The sequence below is a fragment of the Netta rufina genome (assembly GCF_964035555.1).
Source record: "Netta rufina genome assembly, chromosome: 19".
NCBI lineage: Eukaryota > Metazoa > Chordata > Aves > Anseriformes > Anatidae > Netta > Netta rufina.
Window position 1 is genome coordinate 6,698,579 of NC_140143.1, and position 12,420 is coordinate 6,710,998.

The 12,420-nt window shown below is 40.5% G+C and overlaps 1 protein-coding gene across 4 annotated transcripts in view; it reads right to left on the reverse strand.

Moving 5' to 3' along the window:
* Positions 1-9,484, reverse strand: part of SMURF2 (SMAD specific E3 ubiquitin protein ligase 2) — a 67,759-nt gene extending 58,275 nt beyond the window's left edge. For all 4 annotated transcript variants that reach the window (XR_014618989.1, XR_014618990.1, XM_084298605.1 and 1 more), the window contains exon 1: positions 9,190-9,484. Coding sequence is in view for 2 of the 4 variants with exons in the window: in XM_084298605.1 (XP_084154731.1) it covers positions 9,190-9,241 (52 nt within the window). In the remaining 2 variants the exon portion in view is untranslated. The remainder of the gene's footprint in view (positions 1-9,189) is intronic.
* Between the last annotated feature and the right edge of the window lie 2,936 nt (positions 9,485-12,420).

Sequence of the window (12,420 nt, forward strand, 5' to 3'; positions counted from 1 at the left end):
TTTCTTCATGATCTCTTGGCCACAGAAGCAAGCGAGACATGGGTAGATTGGGATATATTGCAGCTCCCCAGGCAGAATAACCATTTGCTGTTAGGGAGGGGTACCAAAAGCTTTGTCTTAAATAGGACTACAGAAATTTTAAACTCCTATTAAGACAGGTATGGGGAGGGCATTATGAACGGCAGGAACAGACAATTTAAGGAGAGGTGAGAAACTACACAACTATTTTCTGACATGCCAGGTATGATGTTTATACCACTGATAATTACTGTAAGCCGCTTTCTCCTTAAAGGCCTTCTCTATCCCTTTTACAGAATTAAGTAGAAACCAACAATATTTAAAATCATTCTTCAACCCAGTTCTTAAGTAGAGATCCCAAACGTGAAAGATTCTCACAAAAAGGCTACCATGGAACTTGACATCACAACTTCAGGCTAAATCTCAGCCAATCCTTCATTAGTACAATCACAAAAATTCATAGCCTTCAACTTTTTAACAAATACACAATTATATAAGGCATGCCCAAATTATTGCCTGGCATCTTGAATTTACAGATGGCATTTGCTTCTATAAGAACGCATGGGCATTTCACACGTGCAGCAGCATTAATTAGTTTGACCAGAGGTCAATAGCAATTTTCCCCAATCCACACTTTACCAACAGTTTCTTACAAAAACGTGTGATATATACATTTGAAGATTCTGTTCACCCAGATTCCTAACACCTTGTACTGAACATCCAGAATTGCTAATTAGACATTTGGGAACACTACTTATATGACCCATTTAAAACTCTGAAAGACGGCACTTAGAATTTTTACAGTTGTTCACAGGCTTTGATTACTAGGAAGATTCTGTAATAGCAGCATGAAACATTTGTTAACTTTCTCCTAGAATTCTCTAAATAAAAGTTCTAGAAAGTTTCCATTTTAACAGGCATTACACCTGTCTTGAAAGTTTGGTCATTTAATACCTCATACACTGTGAACTCTTTCTTAATCAGTCTTTCTTAATTTCTTAAAGAGTAAAGCTCTACTACCATTTAGATGTTGTACTTCACAGCATGAATATATTGTCTCTCTCTTAAAATGCATGCCTGAATATTAGCATGATCAAAATGCGATCATCACTACATGGCTAAGAGCAGAATTTGTAACCAGCAGCATGAAATACGATGGAGATTTCTGTATGTTTTACCCAAGTACAGGACCCTACTTTTGTTTTCTGCTTCCACTCTAAAATGACAAAACTGTATTGCCCCTCCACATCCCTCTGTCAGTGCAGCTCCTCCAGCTGGTTCCTGAACACATCTGCCTTTCCTTGTCCTGTTTCACCATTACTAGTGACTCTTTTCCCCTCCAAACAACCACTAAACACCTACCTACACCAGCTCCATTTTCACAAAGTTTCTTAGATCACATCTGATATCACCTCTTATAAACCATGACAGAAGTACTTATGCCACTAAACAACAAAAAGGACACCTTAATATTTCTACACCTAGGCACAATGCTACTACCCAGAACAATAAAAGGGTAAAAAATATCTGTTAAGAGTCAAATTGAAAAACTATTTGCCATAAGGACACCTAAATGTTTGGCATAATTAATATGACAAATTTCTAATCTCAGGCAGTTAAGCATGAATGTAATTCTATACATTTTACCTGGACACGTTCAGTTCTTTTAAACACACATTTAAGGATGTATTTATTTTTTAAACAAGCCATAGTCATAAACACTCTAACCCAGATATATCTTTCTTCCCCCACCAAGAAAGATGATTCATTTACATTTTTCCCCAAAAACACTTGCATATAGCTGACTACCTTTTACTCAAATGAAGCAAACTTTTACTGAGTACACTCCATCTATGCTCCTACGATTTGCACAAAGTAGCAGTTTTGCCACATGCAGCTTTAGAAGCACACAGCCTGGTCTTTATTTGTATTATTAAAAAGATCACCACGTTGGCTCAAGTTTTCAGGAAGCATCCCTACTATTACTGATACAGATTCTCACCTCCAATTAAATACGAGCATGATTGCATCTATAATTGCATTTATTTATGCAGCTATACACCGAACTCCGCATCAAGTAGCTAGGTATGTTAAAAAGAAGCATCATTACAGATATAATTAGTTCTGACTCCACTTAACTGCATTAGTAATATTAAAATCTGGGTCAAGGCAGAACAAAAATGAATGTATGTCACTGGTTTAAAACTGTTTCCTGCGATGGGTAAGGTAGGCCCCCAGCCCCACAAACAGCGTGCTGTTCTGCAAGCACCTGGCTGGCTTAAGTCACTGCTCACCCACACACAAGCCCACCCACAACAGACCTCCTCTATGCCCAGTTAAAAAGAGGGATGAGAGGAAGAGATTGATTTTAACTCGGATATATTCCTTGGCCCATCCTGTGTGCCAGCACAGCACGGAACAAGCACAGCGTGCATCCTGAAAATGGTGCTATGGGTGGGAGTGCTCGCACCATGGCATTGTCATTCCGCATCTGTGGCAGTACGGCACCACACATGCTAATTTAAGCAGGAATAGTAGAACCTGGGTACATATTTTTACTGTGACCTGTAAATAACAGTTTGTAAGTGCTCTGCATATTTGAAACAACTTAAATGAATTCATTATAGAAAGTACACACTGAACAGCAGCAAATGACACCACCAAAGCCAAGGTTGGAGCAACTCTCGCTTTCTGCAAGAAAATCCTTGTCACTTGTGTTAAATACATACTACTCAACTCATTCCAGAAAATTAACAACAGGATACAGCCATATAAAATGAAATATTGCTTTTTCTTTCACTTTCAGAATTTTGAGGATATGAGTAACACATCAGCTGAGCAATACTTTTACACACTTCTGGAGAGATCAATCCTTTTAGTTTAATTTCCCTGAGCAACAACCAAAAAAAAAATCTCTTAAAGTAGTTTGAAGTATAAAAAAGTAATTGCCAAGAACCCGCAGCATGCTAAAATACAGCTGATAGCGTAACACAAATATACTGTGTGAGAGAGAACTGACCCTGAATCACCCCAAATGCATAGTCCCAGAAGGCCCAAAACAGAACCACGTTTTCTGTGGATTTACATTCAAGAAGAACCATGTCCATGGGCAGAAAGTCAAAAGATAATGGCTCTAAATCCCAGCTTTACCTGGTTTATCCTTTTTATGATCTCAACCATGTCAATTCTCCATTCTGGGCCTGTTTCCCCACTTAAACTGAGATGATAATGCTTAGCCAATTTAGTCCCGAGCTTTGTTATCTACAGATGAAGATTTCTTTAAAGTTACAAGCATTCTTATCTATGCTTTCTCTGAGAGTATTTAAAGTTTAAGTACCAAGAAAAAGTCAACAGTTTGCTTCCTTGAATACGCTATCATCAAACATCCCACAAAATTTTGATCCTCTTTCCCCAAGAGGAAATGTGCTCTGCTAATAGCAGAAACAAACAGGAGCTGCTCCTGTATGCATTATCTAATATTACTGACATTAATCTTCACCAGCCTCTCAGAAGTCACTAAAATGATCTCAGACACCGCATGTGTCATGAATGCTTAAATTTTATGTAATAAAGCACGCACAAAACAGCCGGCATAGCAATGTACACGTGCCATGAAGTCGCGTCAGAAGTCCGGTCATCTCATTATTGCGATGACAGGAGGGAAGACACCCAAAGAAATTACCCACATCTTCAAACACATGCAAGAAAGATGTGGCCCAATGGCAAGATGTCATCTTAGGTAAGATGGCAAAGCAAGGATAAAGATACACTTCAAAGGCCATGAGATAAAACAGAACAAAACATTAAAAGCTGTCTTCTTTTAGGGATCAACTCATTCACCTTAAGGACACAAAGATAAAATGTCTTCATCTTGGGCCTGATCAGATTTTCAGTGATTACCAAAAAAGAAAACAGAAAAGAATTTGTCACTGATAGTTGAGTTACTCAGCTACGCAGACAGACATTATGGTATAGCTTAAGCTCTTTAAATGTAACTGAAAAGTGCAATTCTGAAAACTAGTGACAATTTTTCCAACCCAGAAATTCTATTTTATTCCCCTCCCAGCTTTATTTGTTATTTTCTAAACATGAGAGCTGTCTGTGGATTTCCCCATCTGTCTCCTACATATGTCCCATACATTACCTACAAACATAAATCCTCCACTAGGCTTTCACTCGATGCTTTCCTGATTCTACAACTAAGGACAAATATCGGGCCTTCTTACTCCTTTAACTGGAAATTTGTGTAGGATGGTTTTCCTACTATGATTGCCTTCTCCAAATCCTTTTTGATCTTTGCCACTATATCTCATTGCATATCCTTGATCACAAATACCTAATTTTATATCCAGACGAATAAAACTCTGTCATATAAGCTGATCCCACTGAAACAAGCAGTTGAGAATGCTCTATACAGCTGCTCAGTTGTTTACTGTAATTCTACGGAGTCTGATTTATATGTATATAACTATCTACAACTACACACTATATATATATACACATACACAAAGTATATCTCTCTATATACTTATATATACATACAGAACACACACTTAACACTTTAATGAAAATATGGAGCACCCCTCATTCCCTATACACTCTTACTACTAGATACATGCCTATTGACTTTGTAATAACTGGACTAGTTTCATGCAGCTACTATGTAATTTATTGATTCCAATCTCTTAAATGCTAGTTTTTAGTAAGTCAAGTCATTAAGTCAAATACACCTTACGTGAAGGAACCCCATTGTTTTACTGTTGACTAAAGCCCATCTAAATACAGGCTGCTGGTCAAAGCAGCAGTCCTGCCCTCCCTTCAGCTTCTCGTGGCACATCCCTTCACCGCAAAGAACCATTTCTTCTTGGTAAGATTAGTTTTCAGCTCATTACACAGCTAGCTACATAGTTGCTGGAGTCAACACAAGGGACAGGGGAGGAAAGTAAAACCAGGGTCTACAAAGGGAAAAGAGACAGAATTCTGATTTTAAGCTGATCTAGACTTGCACTACCATTTAAGTCAACTACGAAACCAGAGCCTTGATGCTCAAAAATATAGGTAGCTACTTTTATCCATCAATCAATAATACTATTCCTAAAGTGAGACTCCGCGATCCATAAACCTCAGCCCTGCCTCTAACAAAATTAAAAGGTTTGGACATTCCACATTATGTTGCAAAACTTAGAGAATATTCTGGTTTTTATCTAACTAATATATACCTTTCTCAAGGAATATTATTAGTATCATAGCAAGACTTCCTAGGAAGTGATTAAAAAAATGTAGCACTTTCTGCCTTCAATAGTATAACCTTATAGTAAAGTACAGTACCACCTTCCTACTGTAAGAAATTAAGATATAGTAAAATCAACAAGAGAGAAAGGAGATGAGAGGCTACCCATTTTCTCCAACACACAGATCCAGTGCTTTTTATTTCCTCGATTAGCAAACTGTCAGGCAACCTGAAAGCCCACTGTAAGGAGAAAGCCAGATCTAACAGCTCTTCAGGCCTGCCTCCGACTCTTTACCAACAAAACTTTCCCAGCCCATTCCCACTCTATCTGTGGGATATTTATTACAACCTCATTTAATACAGCGTAACTGTGCTTTGTAGCTATCAGAATATCTTCACTTGTTAACTCTTCTGACAACAAATGCTAGCTGGAAGACCTAAACTAAGTTTAATTATGCATTAGCCTTTATTTAACTCAATATAGTTTAGTGTTCACGTAGCTTTGTGGATTTCAAAGTGACTTTGAAAATATCTTTCTGCTTGATAAGGACAGCCTTATAGACTTCATTCAGATAACTGTCACCGTAAATGAAAGCAGGCAGATGTAATAGTTCAACATGAGAAAATTCACAGGTTAGGACATACAATATTTACTGAGCAACTGGAAGCAATAGTCATTGCTTGGTTTGAAAAATAAGAGATTAACATAGTCTTCAGCAATGAGGGTGGCTTTAGAAAAGAGTATAGTATATTTACAAATCCACAAATTCAATAAAACACCAGGAAAAATCACAGTAAAAATGCAAGGGGATGACTGCACTTGCAGTTCTAATAGAATTCAGATATACTCAGAATTGGACTAGATAAAATAGTGGTAAAAAAAATACGGAGTTAAAGGAATTTTCCTTACATTACAGCTTCCTTGGATAACATTATTACAAGCTGCTAAGATAAATTTTGGAGAAGACCAGCACGACTCTAGGCTTTAGCTAATCTAAATTACACTGCCTATATTTTAATCATAAACAAACATTTATACCCCCATACTAGAAGTTTCATCGAAGGTATAATTTTTGTATTTTAACAATAATCTAGCATAGTTCAAGACTGTGCAAAATGCATCAATATACACATCACTAAAGACCTGGGTGATATTTACAACAGACAACTAAGACTACAAGCAGAAGAATAATCTTTGAAGAAACATATAACACAGATGCACTGTAAACTAAATAAAAACTTACTAGAAGTATGCCACCGCTGTGGTTTTTCTCTGTTATGGAACCCAGACCTAAATAAACTGTTAAACACTTAGTGTAAAGGTATGCCAAACATTTCTCAGAACTTTCTTAAGGTCCCAACAAAGAATCAACCTTTTTTGCAAAATGAGGCCTAGGTTAAATATTTTATTTGGCTCCTCAAGATGGACTGAGAAGTTGGGCACTAGCTCCAGATCAGTTCTTGGACTCACATCAAACATTACCCTGTCATTTATCCAGTCAGTCAAAACAATGTTTTCCATCTAAACCTTTAATGTTTATGTCCTGAAAAACTGCTAATTGAATCCAGTTCTTGAAATCCATTTTTAATCTATACCATCTAATTTAGAGATAATGAACAGAAAAGATAAGTATTACACAACGTTTACAGAATTAATCCTATAAATATTCAAGCCAAAACAGAAGACTGCTAGTGTCATAAGGCCAAAGAAAATTAAGATTATATAGCATTTGTAAGTTTGAGAATAAACTTTTAAAAACACTGAGATATACAGATTCTTTTAATTCCAAACAGTTTTAGAATTCAAGAGTTCTCAAACTGCTTTTCCAATCAAACAGGGTAATAGAAACCACACAGAATCCTTAAAACTATTCCCAGGCAAGAACTGACAACATGTCAGCTCAATTAATAAAATTAAATGCTTATAACAGCTTTCCTTAGACATGTAAAACTTCCTTACAACAAATGACTTTATACAGAACAACATACAGTTAGCTAAAGCATAAAATACCTCAAGTCTTTCTAACTTGAGAAATAGGCTAATATTTCATATAAGCTTCCAAATAACAGAAGTGGTACTCGGCAACTGCAAAGAGCTGCTAAATGGGGCATAGTCCCTTTAAAGACAATTTTGCTGCATCCATCCCTCTGAAAATATAAAACGATAAAAATCTCAGAAACATTCCTCAAGAACATACCTGCTTCTTTTGGGGACTGATTGCTCAACTACACAGTCTCCTCAATATATAAAACCACAGCCTATTTCTGGCTTACAATCACATTCCCTATAACGTATTTATATTGTCAAAGACAGGATTAGATGACATGCTTAATCCTTAATAAAAATAATATAAATATAAAACAAAATAGAACACAAAATATAAAGCTGAAATGGACAACTGTGTAAACAGTATTTTCCATATTTTTACAAAAGGCTCCAGACTATTTTTAATGTTTCAAAGATAAGCATGTCTGAGCACTCACGAAAAAAAGCATTAAAGTACTGCATCAATAAAGCAATAACCTGAACAGAAAGCTACAAAACACTCTGCAAAAACAAGGCAGTGCTGTCTCCTGCTATATCCCAGCTATGCTTAAATGAAGGGCTTTATTTCTAAGTGCAACATATAGACAACCACAAATCTCAATGAAAACTAAATTATAAATCGAGTCAAAGTACTTCCAAAGTAAAACATAAGCAGATGCATTTTATTTTTCCCTATGAAAACAGCATACCTTGAAAAATATGTAGGAAACCACCTCTTTTTATTAAGACATTAAACTAAAAGTATTTCAGATGCACCAAAAGTAAATACATTGATTCTTTCATTTTTTTTAAAACACATTTGTTTTGCAAGCTGGCTAAAAACACTATTTGCAGACCAGAGTACTTGCAGCATTACCCATTATCTTCTAACTGCTTACCTTCACGCGCTCACAAAACACAAAATATGGTTTATCTTATGGGGGGAGGGTAGGGGATTTACAATGGTTTTAGGTAGCTCTTTTCTATAAAGCATTCTGTATTTTTTTAAATAAAGCTCTTGTAGAACTTCTGTATTTCTTCTCTGAACCTATTCACCCAGGTTCTTACACGTAAAACAAGATACTTTAAGTACATAGAAATAACTTATTTTTCTTCCGACCACGTAGATGAGCAGTTTTTATGATATTTTCAAATATTAGAGGTCAAGTGACTATTAGACAGCTTCTGAAATAGGGCTGGCCCCATAAGGCACTATATCAAACGAACTGTACACAATCTCAACTAAGGAAGTTGGCTTGAAAAAAAAATAAACAAACAAAGAGATCAAAACAAAGCGTGTGACAGTTTCTTTCAAGTTCGCACTGAGAAGACGAAGGGGGGGGAAAAAATAAAATAAAAAGAAAGCGGGGTTAGCCGGGAAGCAGGCTCAGCTGCCCGCTGCCTCAAAGTTTCCCCCAGCCCCGGCTCTCCCGCTCCGGGCAGCTCCGGGCTGCGGCAGCCCCGGGCAGCCCCCGGCTTCCCCTCGCCCCGGCCCCGCCGAGACTTTTCGGTGCCGAGGCGCGGACCCCGCGGTGCGGGGCAGTGGGAGGAGAGGGTGGAAGGAGAAGGAAGAGTTCACTTCTTTTTTTCATTCCTTTTCTTTCAATTGTCCCCCTTCTTCCCCCCCCCCCCCCCCCCAACCTTCTCCTCCTGAGGCCTGAGACTCCTCCAACCCCAGGTTCAACCTCAAATACACATGGAGGGAGGGAAGGAAGGAGGGAGGGAGCTCCCCGCCACCCGCTCCCCGGCCGTTCTCCCCGCCGCTCCCCGGGGACCGCGGGCTTCCCCTCCCCGCGGCCCGAGCCCCGAGCCCCCGGCTCCGTCCCGCTCCGTCCCTCCCGCTCCCCCCCGGCCCAGCTCGGCCCTGGCGGCGGCAGGCCCGGCCGGGGCTCCCCGGCGCAGCGCTCAGCCTCACCTGTCAGTCGCAGCTTGACGGGCCCGTTCCTCCGGGCCCCCGGGTTGGACATGGCCCCGGCCGCGGCTCGGGCTCGGCGCTGCCCGGCCCGGGGCTGCCCCTGCCTCTGGGGCCGGGACGGGGGCCGGGGGGAGGGGACGCGCTAATGGAGTCGGGCTGGGCGCTCAGGGCAGCGGCGGCCGCCGGAGGAGGAGGAGGAGGAGGAGAAGCCCGGATGTGCCCAGCGTCGCCATGAGCGGGGCCGGCGCCGAGGAGGAGGAGACGCGGCTGCCTTCCCTTCCTTTCCCTTCTCTTCCCTTCCCTTCCTTTCCGTTCCCTTCCCCGCCCCCTAGCCCGCAGCCCGGGCGGCGAGCACAACAAAGCCGGGGACGGAGCCGCACGACCGACAGACGGACAGACAGACGGACGGATGGACGGCCGTCTTCCCTCCCTCCCCCGGCCTGCCCTGCCCTGCCCTCGAGGGAAGCCGCCGGCAGCCCGGGGTTGTCGCTCCCGGCTCCCGCTCTCCTCGTCGGGGCCCGGCCGTGAGCGGAGCGCTGGGGGCCGCGGCCGGGTGGCAGGGAGCTGCCCGCTGCTCCTGGGAGAGCTGGGGGCGGCAGGGGGGGGAGAGGGTGAATTGGCACGGCCTGAAAGGAAAAGAGAAAAAAAAAAAGAAAAAAAAAAAAAAAAGGAGAAAAAAATAAAAGAGGAGGAAGTTGATAATGAAGTTGCGGGGGGGTTGGGCCAGGAGAGTCAAAGGTACAAATGAGAAACGAGCACACGGGTGTGAGTTGCAAGCCGGACTGAAACAGGTACAGCCACGTTCGGGAGCGCTTGTGGTCTGGGGCAGTACTTTGCGCAGGGAGGGTGGCACAGGCTGGCCCTGGAAACTGTAAACTTTGGACTGATTCACTCGTTATCTGTGCTTCTTCAAAATTAGCAGTTAATTGTCATTCTCAAAACTGAACATCGTCAACAAAAGGCCTTGTATTCACACTGTGTGGCCTAATTCAGCTCTCAGCCTGGAGGAAAGGTGACTCCTTCCAGGTCTTCCCAACCCTGCGTGCACCTCCTGTGAGCACCACGCTGCACTGAGTCTCAGATAGCTTTCTGTAGTGCCCAGCACAAGTGCCAAAGGGGCCTCTGAAGGCTGGGAAAAGCTCCCAGAAAAGCTGTGAAGGTTGCCACAGTAGTTTAACTTAGAAAACTCTGCTAATAAACCACGCACCTATGTTTTACTATCAACCTTACTAATATTCTATACGTTTGCATGCAACTCATTCGGTCCTGTCATTGTACTGTCTTCTTCCTGTTGAGGCAACCTGTAAAGTATTATCATACAGGTAGTCATAGATTAGGATCCAGGCTATGAAACACGATCCAGACATGGGATGAAAAGATGACCTATGCTTCATAGGTCATATGTTTCATAAAGTTTATAATGTAGCTTCTGCATGGCCCAGAAGGTTTACCTTCTGGAGTTATACACAATGCAGAACTGAACTAGCATGTCTAGAGTTGTCCTGTCTTGACTGAGCTCAGGTCTTGGGCCTCATTAAATCAAATTTGGGAGCAGGAACTGTTTTTTTTTTTTTTTTTTCCCACTGAAGGCCTTGAAAGTGGGATATGATTCTCAAAGTTCTCCCCCTTAAAATGAGAACGTGTCCCCTCCCCACACTGGGTATGTGTAGACTCACATCTCCTTCCTCCCAAAGCGTTTCTTAAGAACCAGGTTCTTCCAGGTGGAAATTTTCAATGCTTTCTGTTGCAGTAGCACCACTGCTCTGATGTCACTTCACCTGGGAATGGAGAAGTCCTGGGATTGAGCCTCTTCCTCAGCCAGGATTATGTCTGTTTCCTGTGCAATAGCCTGTTGAGTATAAAGATAGCAAGTGTTAGCAAAGAATCTTTCTTTACAGTATAGCTAGAGCACAAGAGATAATGCCCTGATTCATTCATTGCTTACCCAGTATTTCAAGCAAAGAGAATTTGAAACAAGTCTAACCTTAATTTACTACAAAACACAGACACAATATACCTGCTGATTCTATGGTTTATATGCTGCACTGAAACAGTTAAAAGCTGCTTTATCATAGTTACATAAATTCACATGTACCTCAAAGACATTCCAGGTGTCCTGATTCTTGCATTAAAAAAAGAAAAAAAAAAAAAAAAAAGGAGGAAGGAAAATCAGCCTTAATAATTGAAGGTCATATTATTAAAGTTTCAGTCTGCTGTAAATTCACATAGCCAGGTCATTATCCATTTCCAAAACCACCTATATAAAGCAAATGGCTGATGGCTTGCAAATATTGCAACATTACCTGGCCACTGCTGAACTGAATAGAAAAACAAAATACAAAGCCACTTTTCACATGCTTACCATCTTTCTAGGTTACTCTACATTTTCCTAATGTGATGGTTATTTGTTTTTGGGGTCTTGGGGTGCACTTGGGATGTAGCATTCAACAATTCTGATACGATTTGACAAAAGTATCTCAGGTTATGTTAAATATAGTACTCTTGCTACGTGATCTTTTTCTAAAGGATAGCTAGTGTGTCAGACATTCATTGCAATGCTAATATTTAAAAAACAACTATTGGGATTAAATAAAGTGTTTCATTGTTTAGTAGATATTTGGACATTTTATTGCTTTCATTAAAACTGTTTTTTAATGAAGTTTCCTAGTTTTTCAGAAAGCAACTTGCTGAAGTATACATTTTTCAAAGATTTTTGAACAGGCCTTTCAATGAAAATCCTGTGATATATTGCAAGTGTTAGAGCATTAATTGAGAATTCATGCATTTGGGTCACTATACAGAATGCAGTGGCTGCAAGATTACTGTTACTGCCATGCACACAAAGATGTGTAGTATTTGATTATACTTATTTATTTTTTAAATAAAACTACATGACTTGAGACTATTTACTGATATATCCAAAATGCATCAGTGACACCTAAGAAAGCCCTGTTCAGTGGGTATGTATTTAATAGGGGGCTTTATCCCTCATTAGCATCTCACAGACAATGCACATCCCATTTAGGTCAGGACTATGTCCTTTCTTGACTAAAGTTTGTAGAAATGACCTAGATTATGTTGCACTTGGATAGACAAATGCACCAGATGCAAAATGCTCTTTTCTTCCCTTCTGGCTTTGTGCAAGCATTACAATGTCTGTACCCTGGATGTTCTACAGATGTTTCTGTCCCATGATGTCTCACAATTTTCTGTAGGGAAATCGACGTTTTT